This window comes from Lupinus angustifolius, chromosome LG14 (genome assembly GCF_001865875.1).
Source record: "Lupinus angustifolius cultivar Tanjil chromosome LG14, LupAngTanjil_v1.0, whole genome shotgun sequence".
NCBI lineage: Eukaryota > Viridiplantae > Streptophyta > Magnoliopsida > Fabales > Fabaceae > Lupinus > Lupinus angustifolius.
Window position 1 is genome coordinate 468,077 of NC_032022.1, and position 21,023 is coordinate 489,099.

The window sequence follows — 21,023 nt, forward strand, 5'->3', positions numbered from 1 at the left end:
GGGTCACTCGACTCGTCCCTTATAGTTATATATCAAAAATAGTTGAATAAGTACTTATCAATACTCATTATGTTCAACCCGCATAACTCAAATACTTATAAGCCCACACAACATATCCACACCACTTATTGATAGAAAATCAGTTAATTTTTAGTTTTCGTGTACTCCAATTTTAGCTACATTTTTCAGGTAATAGCTAGTTATTGTATTCATTTTTATATGAACTTTTGAGTATTGACATGTTGTTGTCATTTCAGTTCTTATATGTTTTTTTATCATTTACAAGAACACTATGTTGACATTTGACAGTTTAAATTGTTCTGAAATTTTCAATGTCTTCTATAATTTTCAATCACGTGATTGTGATAGTTTTTAGTTTGAATGATACAATTTATGGGTTGTAGTTTATATACTGATGTATGTGGGATGCGCGTTTTAGTTGAGTTTATATATAGATTGTAATAATTTTGATTGTGCATGCTTAAAGATTTAAGAAAAAAATCTATGTTTGTCATTTTGTCATTTTCCAACCCGGACCCGTCCCTATCTTAACCTATCTTATTTTGGACCCGTCCCTCATGCGTCCCATCCTAATTAGGGGCGGGTTCGAGTTTAAAAATTGACCCGATCAATATTTAGGGACGGATGAAGGACATGCATAATCCATTCAAACTCGTCCCACGCTCACTCCTAAATAGTATTACCCTTTTTCAATCTACATTAATCCTAGCAAGTTTCTTAAGTTCCTCATGCAATTCGACAAAAACAACATATAGTTCATCATAATCAGGTATGTTTTTAGAACTATCTGAGCATGAACTAGAATGAAAGGATTCTACCTCACTAGATTCTCCTTGATCCAATAATTTTTTGGAATCTGATGTGTGAGTCATAAGGCATAATTTTTTTGTCTCCTCTTCATCTGATGTGCTTTAAGATGATTCTTCCTCGGAACACCTCATACGATGTATGTTTTCTTTTATTTGAAATCCTTCGAGGTTGTCTTCTCACCCTCAACCTTTTTCAAATAGGTTGGGCATTAAAACTTCATGTGCCCAACTTTTTCGCACTCATAGCAAGTAGAACGTTCTTTGGGAGCCTTGCTTCAATGGGTTGGGTCTTTTCCTCCTTTTCTTTGAAACCTCTTTATCTGACCAAGATGGTTAAGGTCTCATCATCTAAGTCGGAGTCAGAATCTTCATCGCAACTCTCCTCTTGAATTTTTTATGTTGAAGCATTCAGAGAGATTACTTTCTTGCACTTATCTGAATCCTCGTGCAAAGTCAAATTTCCTAGCTCCATTTCGTGTTCCTAGAGCTTTCCAAATAGTGTTTCTAAAAGCATGGAATCGATATCCTTGGACTCTATGATGGCGGTCACCTTTGGCTGCCAATTACTATCAAGATATCTCAATACTTGATTAGTTAGTTCACATTTAGCAAAAGATTTATCCGATGCAACTAATTGATTTATGATATGAGTAAAGCGCTTTTGCATATCTCTAATAGATTCATTTGGAAACATTCTAAACCACTCATATTCATGTGTTAACACATTTAGTCGCACACGTTTTACTTCGCTTGTACCTTCGTGAGTGACTTGTAGAGTGTACCACATTTCCTTGGCACTATGACATTAAGAAACCCTAAAAAACTCACCATAAGACAATGCAGAAGTGATAATATGTTTCGCTTTTAAATTGTGTTGAACCTTTCTTTTCTGATCATCACACCAAAGAGTCTTTGATTTCTCTTTTGTCTCACCCTCCACTAAATGTAGTGGGGTGTATGGACCATTGACCACGGCCTCCCAAATATTCGTGTCAATAGCCTCAATGAAAATTTTCATGCAAACTTTCCAGCAGTGGTCTATGCATAGGATCAACGATCTAAGCGGTTAATCTAGTATAATCATACTAGCTCTGATGCTACTTATTGGATTAAAATCGGAGTATACATGTACCTATAGGGGGTGAATATGTATAGTAGTACAATATAGCTACTTTTTTGGTTTGTCGCGACAATTACAAAACTAGACAAGATAATTGATTATCAACTCACGCTAATCGATTATCTCCACTAGACAATCGATTATGCACAAAATTAATCAATTATCAGATAAAGCAAAAATCTTGAAAATCTTGTTTTCTTGGTGAAAAAGTTTCACAAAAATATTGTTTTTAGATTCAATTACTCAATAACTGTAAACAATAATGAATATGCAAATTACACTATAATTCAAGCAATGATAAGGAATCTAAGCTATTAAACGCAAAACTGAAAGTAAAGAGTAAAGGGATAGAGAAAAGTGCGCTAAGAGATTTTATCCTGGTTTGTTTGCGGGTCCACATGCAAACTACATCCAAGCCTCCCTTTCTGATATCGGGAGATTTTTCTTTGCTATAAAATTAAATGTATTTCATACAAACACACTTCCAATTTTGAATACAAGAATTTCCCTCTTGGACTCTAGTGATCCTCCATTGGTTTCGCCACTCAACCCTCTATGGATACCTCACCACCTATGGTTCTGGCCTCTCACCAATCTCATTCCACTTCCAAGAATTTTGCAATATTGAATACCTCTACCTAACTGCTGCTAGGGTTTAACCTAATTCTCAAACACTCGAAAATTATCAAATCTCTCAAAAAAATTGTAAAAGGAAATCTGAGTAAAGATGCACCTTACATGTGCTAATTTGAAATTAAACTCAAACCTAAAACCTAAAATAGAAATCACACAAGAATTCTAAAATCCTAATATGATCAATATATGGTTTTCACAAAAATACATTTTTCCAAAAATATGAAAATTGTTCCCATTTCTCTTATAAAATCATAAAGAATTAACAATTCTAAACTCAAAAGATTTCTCTCAAATGTTTCTAGAAAATATGAAAATTTTGAAACTTAGATTATGAACCAATGAGAATAAAACGATTTTTATATAAAATTGTTTTTCTAATGATCTAATCAATTATCAAGATTGGTAATTGATTATCGTGATGCTAAAAATATCATGTCTAATGAAAATAATCAATTGTCATGACTGGTAATCGATTATCTACGTCATAAGTTAGATTTCTTTAGCTACTATAACTCTGAATAATTGATTATCACATGACATAATCGATTATCAGAATTCACTAGTCAGATAATGGATTATCAATATAATCTAATCGATTATATGAATTGAAAAATGGTTTTCTTGATATGTAATATTAATCTGCTGTATGATAGATGTATATGCAATGTATGATTCAAAAATATACAACTTTTATGCATGAAATCATGTGTATGCAATGCATGAACATCAAACAAGTATAAATTAATGAAATGTCTCAAAAATTGATTTTAACAAATTTAATTCTTGTGAGACCTCCATCATAGGTTCATCTAACCTAGACTGAAAAACTAAACAATCATCTTAGGACTTCTAAAACATAAAAATCCTAACTCTATTAAAAACCTTGAGTCTTTGACATGATGTTTTGGTTAACTTCATCTCTAAGTTTTCTCTTCACTCTTGTCTTGCTCAAGTTGTTGTCTTCATCAAAACTAAGTCCATGATGCACCATTGTAATGTTAATCTCTTATTGCAATGTCAGGAACATGAATAACTAACGGCATCGACAATAAAATCTTTAAATAGATATCTCAAGTAAATATTTTTTTACTCGCATTGAAATACATAGAGTATGATTTTTGCACAAAAAGACATATGTTATCAATATTAAATGATTTATAAAAATCTATAGAATATTTGGATTTTTGCTACAAAATTTGACAAAGACAAGCTTTTAATATTTATGAACTCAAATGAAGTATTATAAACAATATCAACATTTACACATATAAAAAACGTTATCTATTATCTATAATTTTTAGAAAGATAAAAAATATATTTGGATAAAGGTAAACAAAAAAAATATTAAAAAAATCTATGAGACAGTTACACCCACATATCCTCACCAAGCTTGGCCAATGGAGAAGAAGGACATATTGATCAATTGATGATGATGTCACAAGGAAGAAGAAGACTATGGAGAAGACTATCCAAAACTAGTTGTTCTAAGACCATAATTGATAGCATAAAAAACTAACTAGTAAAAGGACTAATATGAGAGTTCAAACAAATTTGTGATACCAAAGTGAGAAAAAAAGGGGGATCAAAATGAAAAAATAAATTAAGTTGATGGACCAAAATAACAATTTTGATATATGAATAATTTAATAATGAAAGATATTATAAAGTGACTTATAATTATGAATAGGAAACCTTCTACATTGTAATTTATAAACACGATAGAATGAAAAAGTCTTTTTAGATAAAAATGCAAATAATATTTTAATATTTTTCTAATGTGTGCCATACACGTTAAGAATATTAAAGTCAGTAAATACATAATTTAAAACATCAAATCCGAAGATATTAAACAAATCATTTTTTCCTATAATTTTACTTTTAAAATATCTAGCCCAACGTTACCACTTACTGATTAGAAAAACTTATTTTAAGAGGGAAGATTAAAGCCGCTCAACATAATTGATTAATCTTTGTCTTAATTATTACATGGGATTCTCCAATTAGGTGACTCCACAAATCCTTCCACGTTATCACCAATCACACCCTTAGATCCTTTCCTACTACCTTCATCTTAAATCCTGTGCACATATCTTTTCTCTCTATCCAAGATTGTGTTTTTAATGATGTTCTTCATCAATTATAATGTGTCATTCAATTAAATAAAAAAATTAGAAAAACAAATTTTGTTAGTTAGAATAATTTAATTGGTAGAGACAAAGTTTTTGGGACAAATAATTTCTCTTTGCATATCCATGTCTACATTTATGTTTCATACCAACTAAAAAATAGTAACAAATAAATAGAAAAGCATAATTATATTATTTAATATATTTTGATTGAATAGATAGAAGAATAGATAGAGTTTTTGGGATATATGAATTCTGTTTATTGTGTCATACACCCACCGGTACTCTCGAGAGAGTTAAAATTCTTCCAAAAATGGAAAAGAATATTATTAAGTAGCGGATCTTATTTTTTATATTTAAAAATAAAAATACGTAAGGAAAAAAATATGGATTAAAATGATAAAAGTATCTTACATTTTACTCTTCTTTTTTGGAAGGAGATCCTTATTCCTTAAATTCGATGTTTCTCTATTATTTCTTAATCAATTAGTGTTTGTCAAAAAAAATTATTTAATTTTATTTTAAAAATATAATACATTAAATCCATATATTTAAATGTAATTGAATGAGATAGAATTGGAGATACCAAGTTAAAAGAAGTAATTTCAGGTCTTCTTATTTACCCTCCAAAAATGTCTTCCCCTTACAACATTCCTTCTCCACACACCTCTTCTTTCTACACCAAAAATCTCCCACTTTCAGCTTTTCCCTTCTCAGCCACATTAAAAGAAAAATCCAATAAACTGTAACAAGAGATAGAAAGAAAAGAAATAAAAAGTGATTAACTTAATCAAATGGCTTTTCATCACAACGACCACGTACCTCACGAGATCAATTTCCAGTCTTACGCCGACGAGCAACAACACCTAACTCAAAACCGCGACATGCAGAGGCTACTACCATTCTCCGGCGGAGTCAGCGGCGGAGAACCACCGTCGTGGCTGAACAACGCAGCATCCAATCGTCAACAGAATTTCCTTCACCTACAACCAGACTCAACGGCGCAAAACGATGAGGTTCGTGGAATGATGGTGAAAAACATGGATCGGAACCAGCGTACGGAGAGTAATATGATGGAATCGGAGGAATTGATGGAATATAAAGCAGACATTCTGAGACACCCGCTTTATGAACAGATGTTGTCGGCACATGTTTCGTGTTTGAGGATTGCGACACCGGTGGATCAACTTCCTAGGATTGATGCTCAGCTTCAACAATCACAGCGCGTGGTGGACAAGTACTCTGGACTTGGAAATGCTGTGGTTGATGACAAAGACCTTGATCAATTCATGGTTTGTTTCTCTTCTTCCTTTCACTTTACTCATACATATTATTTTTCTATCTTTATAATCAATAACTATTCTCAATTTCTCACCATTTCAGCTATGTTTCCTTTATCCAAATCCTACAAAATTATAGGAAAGTATACTCATCAAGTTTAATTGTGGTTGTGATATTATTAGTCATAATATTTCGGCTACACAATTTAATTTTTTTTGTCTATTTGTACAAAATATAAAGTTTTTATTGGACAAAACTAAATATTTATTCTATTATGTAATATCGACTATATTTCACAATATTATGTTATATCATAAATCATGTTTGTGGATAAATTATTAATATCTAAATATTTTTTAATTATTTTACCTATAATTTTTCTTGGTTATCATCTTTCTTTACTAATTAGACTAACATTCATTTCATCTACTCTCTTTACATAAGTTTTTACTGGGTCCCTGCACAGATGTTTAAATCACTATGTTATGATTTTATTATCCTTTTAATCTGTGACGGTGAGATTCAGCTAAGTGTCACATATTTTAAAGTAAAATAAATGCATGGTTCTAAAACATTGTTTCTAATTATTGCTAGAGTAAGGATCTTAATTACTTCATTATTATTCAAATAATGGAGCAATATTTGAGGCTATTGTTCCCACTAGTCCACTACTTTACTCTACTTTTTTAGGGTTAAATGACTTTTGATTTAAAGCTGTGTTTGTTTCTTTAGGTGGTTCTTTCAATTTATTTTACTTAACTGTGCTTGTATAGTAATAAGCGTCTTTTTTGTTGTGTGATTTTGTGAGGCATTGACATATGTCATTTATTCTACTATTGGTCCTTTTGTTAAATAGAAAAGTGTCAATCTTTTATGTTTCTTTCTTCTTTCTCTTACCTCTTCTCTGCCGTGTTAGACTTTCTTTTCCTGATTTGATGGAGTTTGTCTTTAAACATTAAAGAACAATTTAAGTAGCACAGTTAGATACTGAAGGTACTAGGTGGAAAATTCAGGAAATTGTAGAGAAAGAAGGGAAAATGAAAGGATGAAGATAAAGAATGGTAATGATTTCTATTTTAATTTTCATAATAATTTTTACAATAAGTTGTATATTAAAATTTCGCTACATTTTGTTTTTACAAAAAATAAAAGAAAAATAAATAAATTGTAGAACCAACATAAATATATTATCTTTGTCACCAATAAAAAACAATCACTCTAGTAAAAAATAATAGTAACATAGAATAATAAATATGAACAATTACTATTTCTTTCAATGACATTGACCTAAAGAATTTGATTTAGCACCATTTGGGGTACATGATGGATAAGTTTTAGGGGGAATTATGTTGTTGAGATATCAGAATTCCTCCTTTACATGTATTAAATTGTATGGATCATATTTAAAACACATTTATCACTAGGAACCTAATTTTAAGATAAGAGTGCTTTCTTTTAGAATCTTTTTGCTAATGTTGTCATTATCTGCCAACTTGTTCTTTGGTGAATCATTTCTTACACTATTGATGAATATGTTCTTATACTTACCATTATATCAACTTGAAGCTCAAGACCAACTTTTCTTGTCCTTAACCCTTTGTGTACATTAATTCAGGTTTATAAAACTTACAATGATAACTTCCAATACCTTTTAATAAATGTGTGGTATAAGTCAAGAAATTAAGATTTTATAGTTCAAATTAATATACATTTTAATAAAATTGTTAGATTAGATATATAATAAATATTATTATAATTAATATAACTAATAAACTTTGTAATTATTATTAATTCTATAATTTCATATTTGAGTAATATTTATACACTTTTAGTGCAAAGACATACACACAGTTAGTGCAATATCTCCATTCATTTGTATTACTGTATTACTTATATTTGAGAGTTAATAATAATTAAATATAAATGATGGATGATGTAGTGACAATATAAAATTCTAAATTCGGGTTATATAATGCCTCAAAGTGAGGGAGGGAGAGAGTGGATCTAGAAGGGAAAAGAAAAAAAATGAATGGATCACATTGTTATGTATGATTCTCAAAAATCAAAATACTCAAATGTTTTTCCTACCAATTAATCAATTAACCAACTTAACTAGGTGACTCTTGGGGATGTCTCTAACCTTTATTGGTCTGGTATATCACATGTTTTTTTTACATTATACAATTTTGGTTGAGCCAAGTAGGATTATTATAGGTGGAAAAGTTCTCCATCCACTCTGGTATTTAACTAGATTGCATACCTAAAATTGGAAACAAAGAGTGTGTTTGGGAAAACATGTTCTTATTCATATGAAGCTCCTTTTCAAGTCTTGTCCCTACTTTTGTTGCAGACTCATTATGTTCTATTGCTCTGCGCTTTTAAAGAACAATTGCAACAACATGTACGTGTTCATGCTATGGAAGCAGTTATGGCTTGTTGGGAGCTAGAGCAATCTCTACAAAGCTTGACCGGTAATTTTTTACTATCTTCAATATCTTATTTTGACTTCTCCATGTTATTGTGTTTTTTATGTATGGTTTTTGTTACCTGTGTTGAAGGGCAAAATTTAACTTACCAAAAAAAAGTATTGAAAATTGACAAATGCACATTTATTAATATACATAAAATAATATATTTTATTTCCCACGAACAATGATACTATACATTAATGGAGAGGTAAATACTTATTTTTCTTTATGTTTTTAGTGGAAAAAAATGTAATTTCATGGTAAATAAAAAGATAAAAATGATATTACAGGTTGTTTTTTGTTTATTCCTAGTATGAACTTAGGGTTATTGTTTTAAAGGTTAAATTATGTTGTAGGTTAAGCTTTATAAACCCTTTTATTTATAACTCAAATTAGTTTATTGGAGGCTAGCCCTCTTCTAAAAGTCTCAACCTTTCACGCATTATACAATTTGATTTTGATCCAACGTGCTTCACTCACATGGAACAAAAATCTAATATTTTAGTTGTGGGCAAAACTTATTTAATGTGTAGCTTGCAACTTGGATATCTAGAATCTAGACTAAATTATGATGTTAGTTCATTGATTGAATATAATAATCAACAATCATTCATCATATTTAATGATTTATATTGGTGCGTATTAGAGGAGTCCAACCATTTACTTGCTATTGTATATAAAAATTGAGTAGAAATAAAATAATAAAACAAATCATATTGGAATTAATTAAAAGAATTATAACCTAGAAAATTATCATCATACAAATACTTAATTAAGCAATCAATAAGAAATGTTTTACTACAACAAAATAAATACCACAAATAATTGGAAACATCATTAAATAATATAACTTTTTATGCTTTAGTCACACCAAAAACGTAAACATGAGTTTAAAAATTTAATTAAGCAACTAAGAGGAAAGCCTAGATCTCATTTTCATTCACTTTCATAAAATGACAGTTTAGAAAAGAATTAGAAAGCACTAAATTTTTGTCTTTCAAAACAACATCATTTTTGTGTTGCTTACAAAAATTGATTGATTCACTTGTCTAATCAAGATCCAACAGAGTTAGTGATTTTAGACTTAAACATAATAAATTGAATTAGTTGACATCGATTTTGGTGCATGAATTGAACAAATGTCTGGTTCTCCATGATTACACTCATGCCAACCAAAGTTTAATAATATTGGTCTAGACTTTTTCTCTCAAATACAAACTTGTTAGAGTCAATCCTTTTTAAAGTTTGATCTAACCAATAATTTCTTTTAAACAATACTTATTATAGTAACGCATATATTTAAATAAATCTAGCACTCGAGCTTATATGATTTTTTATTGTTCAAGACACATAATTTTGAACCAATCATAAGTCAATCCTCATAAGATCAATTATAATTCAAGCCGCACACAATCTCTCAGAAGTAGTTTGTCCTATTTTTACCCCTAATTTTCCTTCAAAAATGGCAGAAATAGGTTAGACTTTTTGTGAGAATAGATTTCAGATTTAGTAACTTTTGTTCTAATGTTTTAATAAGTATCACCACTAGTAACTTTTGTTTTAATGTTTTAATAAGTATCACCACTAGTAGCACTATATAATTAATAAATTATATACATATTATAAGTTTTCGACAAATATATAAATAGGCCAGCATATATAATATGTTTAATTATATATCTTCAAAAACCTATGTTCAACTACATGGTAAACTAAGTTTTTTCAAAGCTTCAACCAACCTTGTTTACTAAATAGCTCGAGCCTATATAAAGCTAAAACAGGTTAGGTAGTGAGTGATTGAAAGACCTCATCAACAAGTATAAATTTGTAATTGTGTAACTAAATGTTAATTAATTAAAGAGATCAACAAGTACAATTTTCCGATTTATTAAAGAGATCAACCATGACAAATTAAGAAGTTACACAATTTATTCAATTTGTTATATTGGGGTGCCTTTATCTGGATTGTGCTTGTGTTATGTTTTTGTTTGGAAACTGATTGGAGTTAAGATTATCTATACCAGTTTTTTTTGTCTCCTGGACCAGTCTAATAGGATTTTGACACCTAAATAAAATTTATATGTAATTTTATTTATCATTTATTATAAAACAGTAATTGCTATTAATTGCCATAATTTTATTTTATTTGTATAAAGGTAGAGAAATAATGATAAAAAAGATCTTAACTCACTTGGTGATATTGTTTGAAGTTTTATTCTGTCTATGCTTGGGCTTTTTGCTCCTTTTATTAGTGGTGGGGTTCCTCTTCTTAATGTATTGTTTTTGTTATTCAATATATGATAGATCATTATAACATTATTCAATTCATGTAGCTAATGATCGGATATAAAGATTTGGTTGTTGTTATTATATTAAATTGGGATGGTTCATAAGATATCTATTCAATAAACTTTTTCCTTAAAGATTAATTTTTTTTCAAAAGCTCAAGATTTATCTTACACTGTTAAATACACTTTTGCAAATGGTTATGCTTGATTTGTTTGTCTATTAGGTCAAAATACAGACTAAAAATTGGTTAAGTCATAGGACTTTCACAACCCTACATATTATAGTGCTCATTATCAAGGTAAGGATGGGAAGGAGCTATGTCTCCCTTAAAAATTTATTTTCCAGATTTTTATACGTAAAAAGTTATTTATAACACTCTTAATATATGTTACATGCAAAGTCTATATACAAACATTTATTTCTTGTAATTTTTTTTATTTAGTTCTACCAATTTCAAAATATTCAAATAGCCTGAACAACTCCATAAAATTGACTTTCCTTTATGAATACATATTCTTGTTACTTTGGATCAATATATTATGGTGAAATTGTCATAATATAAAGTCCTTATTTGAACCATAAGATATATGGAATATGAAAATATTAATGTATGGTGCATGAGCAGGTGTATCTCCTGGTGAAGGAACAGGTGCTACAATGTCTGAAGATGAAGATGAGCAAGCAGAGAGCAATGGAAACTTATATGAAGGAAGCATGGAAGGTGGTGATAGTCTCAGTTTTGGCCCTCTTGTTCCCACTGAAAATGAAAGATCTTTGATGGAACGTGTGAGACAAGAATTGAAGCATGAGCTAAAAATGGTAGTACTTGATAATACCTAAACCTAGTATTTATATATGTCAGATACATTGCAAGGACTGCAATCGCAGTAACCGCAATTACAACCGCAACTTAAAACACAAATGAAATATTTTGCTAATCTAGTTACATAATTTGATGCACTTGATCAGGGTTACAAGGACAAGATTGTGGACATAAGGGAAGAAATTCTAAGAAAGAGAAGAGCAGGGAAGCTCCCAGGAGATACAACCTCCCTTCTAAAAGCTTGGTGGCAATCACATTCTAAATGGCCCTATCCAACAGTAAGTGTTTATATGGATCTCTCTGTCAATTTACAATTCCTATATCACCTTTTTAAGATAATAAACAAGAAAATACATTTAAATATTGGGTTTTTAGCCTAGATGAATATATAAATAATATTTATTATAGTTTTTAGTAATACACTATTTTCTTCTTCTTGATAAGCAAGTATATTTTAATACATTCTTTATTGTTCTTTCAAATTAATAAATTATAAAACTGTTGTATTGCAATGTATAGTGTTTCACAATGAAGCACTAGAGTCATTAAAAGTTATGGATGTGATTTAAATTAGATCTTAACTATAGGTAACACTAAGAAATTGGGGAGCTAAATTCAACTTTTCAGATTGTGCATTGACCCTCTCAATCAATGTATTAAACATGGTAGCTGGCTCATTTTCTGTTATATATCTATGATTGTATAGAAGTTGGAGTATCCTTATTCATATCTCAATAAATTGATTTCTTGACAGATAAAAAATTATAAAAAATCTTGTGAAAAAAATCCCTGTACTCCACGATAAAAATCTTTTTTGGCTTAGCAAAAAATAAACAATCATAGAAATCATGTAAAACTTTAATGTGTGAACATCAACAAATAAAACGTTGGTCTAATAGTGTAAAGTCTCACAAAATTCTTAAATATATCAAAAAGTTAAAAGTTCAATTTTTACAAATGGCACTTGTTCAGAGAAAAAGTTAGACATCCAAAAGAAATTAGTTCATTTCTTGTAAAGTAAGAGGATACACTCTTAGTTATAACTAAACATCAATTTTATATGTGTAACTGTTTTTATGTACCACCCCATTGAATTTTTTCAGTACAACTTATGGATAACTTTCTGTGTATCCTTACACAGTGCGAGACAACTATGACTCATACAACAGTACAAAAATTATTGTCCTAATTTATCCAAGAAATTTTGTCTATATATGTTGATGTTTCTGGCCATTTGTCTCCTCTATTATTGCTTAGATACACCCTTGATTATTCTTTTAGGAAGAAGACAAGGCTAGGTTGGTGCAGGAAACAGGGTTGCAATTAAAGCAAATAAATAATTGGTTCATAAATCAAAGGAAAAGAAATTGGAATACTAATCCTTCATCTTCTAGTGGTTCCAAAACCAAGCGCAAGAGGTGAGTTATGTTAAAAGAGAAAAAGTTTATGTACTGGAGTATGAATTTTATACATCACATTATTTATCATTTATATTTAATCATTATTATGTGGGCGATATATAGATATTCTTATTCTTATATTAATAGTTAGTTGTTTAGCTCATTATTATTATTATTATTATTCCAAATCATGTATTATTATTCTTTAGAATTATATTGTTGATAAGTGTTTCTTTTGGGTATTAGTGGTGCAGGTGAAACAAGTAACCAGAGCTTTATGTGAATGGACTCATGTTTTGAAGTTTGAACAGAAAAGAAAACCATAGCTACTCTTCATTTTATGCCATTATTGTGGGATTGATAGGACTAGAACTTAAAAGTGAAAACAGTGGAAATGGGATGGTGGATATGGATGTTAAACCTGATTTATGGTACAATATAATTAATGTTTAGAAATAGTATTAATTAACTTTGCTCAATTACAGAAAAACCTAGTTTTGTCATGTATGAGCCCGATAACCTCTGACCGAGCTTACCAATGGTTTTAGGGAGCACATTTGTTAAACAACAAAATGTGCTATTCTATGTGATATTATTTGTGATTGGTTGAAAAATTTATATTTAAGTTAAAAAATTAATGATAAAGTGTTTTTCTGACCAATCATAAATAGTGGCATATGGAGTAGAACACTTTTGTAGGGGGGTAGAAGATGTACACCCCTTTATTTACATAGTTAATTGAATGATGTGGTTTGAACCATTTTGGATGGTGAAAATTCTGTACAATTGAGTTAAATCAGATTAGCTTGGAATATGTTTGGAAATGAACTAGACGACTCACTTAAAATAAAAATAAAGTAAGAGACCCTTCTCCATTATTTGCTTCAATGTCATCCCAAAAATATACATTATTCTTATATAATTATACATAATTATTAACTATATACATTATGGTCATATAATAATTATATATTATGCATATATAATAATCATATATATTTATTAGAAAACAAAGTGGATTTTTTGAAAAGGTGAGGGGATAGAGAACAAGTAGTACTCATTTCACACAAGTCTAAAGAAATATTTAGATATTGGACTCATGTTTAACATCAATTTATACTAGAACTTCTGTACAGAAACAATAATATCTCCAATGATAGCCCCTTTGGGGTGTAAAATATATCTTTTCTTACAATTCATATAATGTATGAGACAAATGTATACATTTCGATTAGGATCGTATTCTATAGTTACGATTCTACCATATATGTCCGTTCACGGAGGCTGAGTTAGGGCTTAAGATCAGGCCGAAAGGCGTAGTCGATGGACAACAGGTGAATATTCATGTACTATCCTGAGGAATGGGGTAGCTACGCCACCCACTAAATTTAAAGAACCTAAAGGAGTATGAGTCATATATTTCGCGGAACACCGTCTTTTAAAAGATTATGAAGTTTAGAATTGTGTAAAAACCAATGTTATTGAATGTGCATCACTAAGTCATTGTTTTTTATGTACCAAAAAACAGTAGGCTGGTCAAACTATAGATATACATATATATATACTTCATTTGTTTGAAAATAACTGTCTAGAAAGAAAAGAGGCACTCATATTAAGAAATATAATTAATTTTAGTAAAATTGAGATACTGAACAACTATGCTTATTAATATGCAAATGGCATAGTTGTAGCCATTTAAGTTAAAAATCAACTTTGTTTAGATAAGTATGTGGAATTTCTATTTAGAGTAAAATGCAGAATAAAAGTACGTTCCAATATTTCGGAAACAATATCACAATACAATTGTCTGAGTTACATGATAACATGTTCTATGTATAAGGTAAAATTACAAAGATACTATTTGAATATTTATTATTCCATTATTTTATAATGTGATTTGATAAGTAAGTTTTACCACGAAACCTATTAATTGTTAGATAAATCACATTTAATGTGTGCAAGTTGTTGAAGGGAGACTTCCATTTCCATTGGAAATTTCACCCACATAGTGTAGTCGGCATTTTTTTTGAAGGTGGGATACATAAATACCATTTGCTACAATAATATGTTGATGTAGTGATGTAAAACTCCGCTAGATTTTAGAAATTAAAGATTCATAAATTGATAATTGAATTCTTATGAGCAACATTTGTTGGAGGGGAAACCCTACACCTCGAAAGAGATTAGTTCTTTTATTTTGATTTTTAGAAAACAAGACGATCTAAGTTTTATTTATCTTTTAAAATAACATTTGTAAGTCAAACAATATTTATATTTTAATTTTTTCTCTTGGTAAAAATTACTAAAGTGGTGCAAGTTTAAGAAAAAATAGTGAAATATTGCTTTCTTTTCGGGGAAGTATTCCTTGCACAGTTTAATTAAATTTCTTTTTCTAATTTGATCTTTTATAATTTCGTATTTACAATGCATGATTTCAGTTATATATTATTTTTTAAAATTTCCCAAGTGATTTGTAGCACAGGAAATAGGGCTAAGCAGCTCTATATTTTGAGATTCCATATGTTAATTAATTCAAGAAACTTGATTGAAAATTATGAGTTGAAAATTGAGTTTTATAAATAAGTTGAAATCAAGTTCAACATAGTTAGATTGGTAGGTTCATGAACTAGTTAAATTATACATACACTGTAACCAAAAAAAGTTATATATACTATTCCTCTCTCCAAATTGATGACAAACATTATACAAATTTGTAACTTATATGCTACATTTCATAATAACTTTAGTGAATTCCCTCTATTCTTTTATAGGTGTGTTTTATTAGACCGAGAGAGATTGTTGAAATTTTTTTTTACCAACTAATAGTATCATCTTATCTTTTTTGGGTAATGAACTAATATATTTTAGAGTACATGATTATTCTTTCCAACAAGTGTTGCTCCCATGAATCGAACCATTAACCTTTGGTCATCTTGTAGATCTAGTAGTGTCTTATACTATTAGACCAATATGTTTTTCCAAAAAAATTGTGTCATTCCATATGTCACTTCCTCTAATTGGTTGAAAAATTTATATTAAAATTAAAATTTAATAACTAAATATTTTTCTATCACAACAAGTGAAAGATAAAGTAACACATTATTTACTCCCATTTCAAGACCATTGTTATTGTTTTTTTATTATATCCAACTGCAATTGTTTGGCTTTCTACGGTAAGGAGGGTATGACTATAATTGATAAAAATAATAATTAACATTTTTAAAAACAATACTATTTTAAAAAGAAAAAGGGATAGCTTATAAATTATAGTAATCCATGTGAGACCCTCTTGTTGGTTGTTTGTATTATTTCGAGAAGGGAAATTAATAGTTTTGGGCAAAATTATGTCAATAAGTTATCGGAAATTTTAAAATTTATAGATTAATATAGTAGTCAAACTTTCGGGTTAAATTTTTATAGTCAAGTTTTTTAATAGGATTGAGATTGTTATCGGTGTTATTAATACTATATTGGTCATCAAATCGATTAGGATTTTGGTATACAGGTATAACAATTCAACCAGAAGTTCACTAATTAAACTACATAATGACGAAGTTAGATATATATATAATGTATTACATTAATGTTGAAAAATTAATAAAAATCCATTTTTTTTATTTTTATTAAAAAAATAATTTTAAATAAAAATCAACCAGTATTATTAGTACAGTTAAATTAAAAACCGGTCGGTGTGACCAGTTTTAACTGACATGATTGGATGACCAATATAATTATTATACTGTATCGGTATTGAGATCGATTCACCGATTGAGCTGACTAACACAAATCAATTTTTACAACACTGATCCTTATACATTAAATATGATAAACACATAATATAAATTCCCCCTTGAAAGATTTAAATTTGTTCCTAGGGGGATGAATATGCTCCTGTTTAAACAATCATGTGCTTTAATTTGAAAAATACCTATTAGATAATTGTAGCTTCAAAGCACAATTTAGGCATACAAGTTATAGATGAAAAATTAAAGTTAATGCACGACTTTTCTAAAAGCCAAAATAAGAAATGGTTAAAGCAAAATCGTATGGATCATGAATTCCAGAAGAAAATAAAATGCTACAGTAAGGATTTCTTTTTTCAATTTGCACTAATAATTGTTCTAATAAAATGGTCAAAATAAACCATGGGTAAAATTACCCCTTTCCACATGCTTTCATAAATACAAAAAAATTTCCTATTAAAATATTAATTTCTGTTTTTATAATATTTTTTTTAAATGAATGAAGCTCTATAATTAGCTTGGTACACCAAGTGAGACATGAATGAAGACATGTGATCCTCATCCCATAAATACAATGTCAAAAAAAAGGGGCGTGTTCAAAGATTCCTTGGCAATTGGCACACCTCAAAACTAAAGAATTATTAGTTGTCAACGCGTCTTCCATTAGTACATGTATCTTTCTACAATACATCAATCTATAACATTCATTTGTTATCATTTCATTCCACTAAAAAAAATGCTACCACCTAACATACTAGTACTATAAAAATAATAGGAAATACACTCTCTATCATATATTTATCCTTTTGTTTATGTTAAAATAATATTTTTAACTTTCAAAATAGAAAGAAACAAGAGAATCCTTGTTCATTTCATTCACTCCTAAAACCTCCTACCCTATATTCCATCTTGTCTTTTAGAAAGAGAATTGTTTAGATTAGGTTGTTGAGCAAAATTGAAAACCAATACCAATAAGGAGTTGATCTAATAATGTAAGATCCCGTTAGATCCATATGATCAAATATTTGATTATTGTGAACGATATTTATTGGAAATGATAATAATATAACCTAAGATTGGAGATACTTTTAATAATACCAAATCAAAATTGAATACCAACTCTACATGTCAAGCTCTTTAAACAAAATTGGGTAAGTGGAAGGGGGAAACCAAAATAACAATAATAATAACTTTGAACAAGAATAATGATATTTGGTATTTACCTAATAAATAATTAATCTACTAATGAAAAATACTAAGAATGTACAACTAGAAAAAATGTAACTCAATACAAGATACTCACATTTATCTAACGGGGGAAGGATAAAAAGACATGTACTTTTACTTCGCAAACGAAAATAGTTTCCAGATTTGAATCTATAACTTTTGGATCAAAGGCAAAAAACTTTACCATTACGCCTTTCAAATCCGACAAATCATGGTTCAGTTTGGGTACGACCAGGTGGAAAAGGAGCTATAAACCTGATTGAGAAACTACGAGCTATGACATCTTGATCATCTTCACCATGATCCGCATTGAAATTAAGAGCATAGCTACGTTGATCATATTGAAACCTATTCTTTTGTATCTTCTTCCCATAACAACTCATTTTTCTAATGAATGTTTTCCACTTAGGTCCTGCAATAACTTCTGAAGCTTCCTTTATTTTTCTGAGCTTTGATATAAAAAATGATTCTCCTTTTTGATCAACTACTCCTCCTTTACCTTCACCATGGTGTCTTTGCCACCGGAAAAGCCTAAAGCAACCGTACCCGCAACCGTTGGAGTCGTAGTGATCGTCGAAATCTTCATCTTCATGTTCCATTGCCTCTACCAATGGTTTTTCTTCAAAAGAAGACATGTTTTCTGAGTATGAATAGATTGGAGTTAGAAGTGCTTTAGTTGTTACAAATTATGGGTGGTGATTACAAGGGAAAGGAATATATGTAGGAGGAAATGTCAAACAAAATTAAGCTACAATATATGTATTAGTAAATACTCACTTTCCTTATTGGTTTCCATATGTATCCTCACACCCGGAGACAATCGTTGAAAACCGGAACGTTCACAGGTACGTGGGGCTAACTCTCCCAACAGTCATTTTTTCCATCCACAAGACTCGAACCTGAGTTCTTACTTAAGGAGACTCAAGCATGTACCACTTAAACTAACGCCCATTAGTACTTTCCTTACAAATTTGTGTGTATAATAACAATTTTACCAAGAATAAATATTCAAATTACTAATCATTTATATATAAATGGAAGTTAAAATAGTCTCTACTAATTAATTAACATTTTATACGTTTTGAGATCATAATAAATATTTATTCGACATATTTTTTATTCACAATATGTTGATCTATAGTGGTGTAAAACCCTACTCACTCTAAATAAGTTATGAGGTAAATATTCGATTATTGTGAGCGATATTGGTTAGAGTAACAATCATATACTTCGAAAGAAAGAGATTAATTTCTTAGTGAGAGAATAATATTGATTATACCAAAAATCGACTTATTATTTTATTTTAAATAATCTATCAAGTTTTTTGTATTTTAATTAGTCATGGAGTAATGGGGAGATAACATATTTGATATTGTTTAAAATAGAACGAAAATCTTTTGTATCATTTATCTTGATATTAATGAAAAACGATAGTCTTATCTATCGATTTTAACGGGGTTTAGTGGCTTTGGAATTTGGATATTGACATAACAATTTACTATGAGATAATCGGCTCAGATTAAGTTATACTATTAATTATATAATATGTTATTTTAAATGTGCATTTGTAAGCATTCATAAAGTATAAAGTGCAATGCTGGTGAGAGTATTAGGCGAAATATCTGGCAATTCAATTGGCATACCCATTACTCCAATTAAGACATAATAATACACTTAAATACTTAAAAAGGAACAAGAATAAATTAAAGCGATATCATATATGAACTTTGAATAATGATATATCTCCAACAAAAATTTTACACTATAAACTAATCATTAATAAATAAAATATATTTAGATGTGATACATATTATATGATATAAATAAATATATATACCTTAAAAATGTAAAAGTTTTATATACTATAAATTAATTATTTATTTTTAATCATTATTAATTCGTAGGAAAATTATATAAATAATTCATTGACTCTATTTTATATATATAGGATTTGTAAGATAATATATTATGAATTTAATTTGACGGTATGCAGGATAAAGCCGGCCTCAACGGTACGCTGATTCATGCTCAGCTGTTGGTGGGTCCCACATAGATGCTCCTAACAAATACCTTTAAATGTCCTAGTGCCCACAAGTCAAATCAATTACTAATATAATATCTCTATTATTTGTGTATATAATTCATATACCTCTGCCTAATATAACACCTAATAGTTTTGTGGTTGAAGAGAAAGTAATGATAACTCTTTTGGGAGTAAATGGTAAATATGATTGATTAATAAATTAATTATGTTATTCCTAGGTTGCAAGATAAAATAGCATAACAAACAAAATGTTGATCTAGTGGTATAAAATTCTATTAGTTCTTTAAGATGATCGAAATGTCAAATGTTTGATTTTTGGAAGTAAAATTCATTGAGAGAGATAGCCACGGCTCCTAAAAAAGATTAATTTTTTATTCATAGAGTGATGATATTTTTGATAGTACAAAAATAAAATTTAAAAGACACATGCTATGACAATATGTGCTATCATGTGAAGAATAATGTTATCATGTTGGTTCTTCCTATTTTGATTCCTTTATGTTTATCAATGGTTGTAATTTTTTGTTTTCTTTGTCCATGGGCTTTTGGTAACATATGATAGAATATTATAAGGTCGTTTGATCCATATTAATTTCTACCTATATGTGTGTCTTTGATATTATACATAGTCGATAAATGTGATGAAGGTACTGTTAGACAGCTGATAAATAACATAAAACTTTGTTTATCCTCCATGTTATGGATCAAGAATCTGATATAAGTTGGCTAGATTATTTTATTATCTGTTTGTTAGTTAAAACCTACTGTGGAGTATTAGCATATTGTTTCTAAATGCTGTGTTAGCTTTCTGTAAGGTGTGAATTTTCTGGTGGATCTCTCTATGAGAATTGGTGACCATTGACCTCAATTTTTTTGCTCAAGTGCTTTATTGCATTGGATTCAATGTTGGTATCATGTTTTGTGTAAACTGTAAAGTAATTCACTCAAAGGTGAAAAACATTATTTAATTTCTGTGCATAAGTTAGATTATGTTGATTTAACTTTTGTGCATCATTTAGTAATTTAGAGTATATTG

At 29.3% G+C, this 21,023-nt stretch overlaps 2 protein-coding genes across 4 annotated transcripts; one reads left to right on the forward strand and one right to left on the reverse strand.

The window, feature by feature from the left end:
* On the forward strand, positions 5,329–13,476 carry LOC109327068 (homeobox protein knotted-1-like 4). Of its 3 annotated transcripts, XM_019560068.1 has the most exons (7): positions 5,329–5,680; positions 5,717–6,004; positions 8,344–8,464; positions 11,376–11,569; positions 11,720–11,851; positions 12,855–12,991; positions 13,220–13,476. In XM_019560068.1, exons 1-7 carry the CDS (start codon positions 5,507–5,509, stop codon positions 13,254–13,256), a joined length of 1,083 nt encoding a protein of 360 aa, XP_019415613.1. In that variant the 5' UTR covers positions 5,329–5,506; the 3' UTR covers positions 13,257–13,476. The 3 variants fall into 3 exon arrangements, with proteins under 3 accessions (XP_019415613.1, XP_019415611.1, XP_019415612.1); XM_019560066.1 differs by having other exon boundaries at positions 5,329–6,004; XM_019560067.1 differs by having other exon boundaries at positions 5,329–6,004; positions 13,228–13,476.
* LOC109326471 lies at positions 18,013–18,605 on the reverse strand. The gene has a single exon (XM_019559171.1). The coding sequence runs from the start codon at positions 18,576–18,578 to the stop codon at positions 18,153–18,155; it is 426 nt and encodes a 141-aa protein (XP_019414716.1). The 5' UTR covers positions 18,579–18,605; the 3' UTR covers positions 18,013–18,152.

What these genes read in the sequence shown, in the direction of transcription:
- LOC109327068 (XM_019560066.1), top strand. Translation starts at nt 5,507, where the DNA reads ATGGCTTTTCATCACAACGACCACGTACCTCACGAGATCAATTTCCAG. An exon ending in ATCTCTACAAAGCTTGACCG is followed by an intron (nt 8,465 to 11,375) that starts GTAATTTTTTAC and finishes GTGCATGAGCAG; the next exon opens with GTGTATCTCCTGGTGAAGGA. An exon ending in CTAAATGGCCCTATCCAACA is followed by an intron (nt 11,852 to 12,854) that starts GTAAGTGTTTAT and finishes TTATTCTTTTAG; the next exon opens with GAAGAAGACAAGGCTAGGTT.
- LOC109326471 (XM_019559171.1), bottom strand. Translation starts at nt 18,578, where the DNA reads ATGTCTTCTTTTGAAGAAAAACCATTGGTAGAGGCAATGGAACATGAA.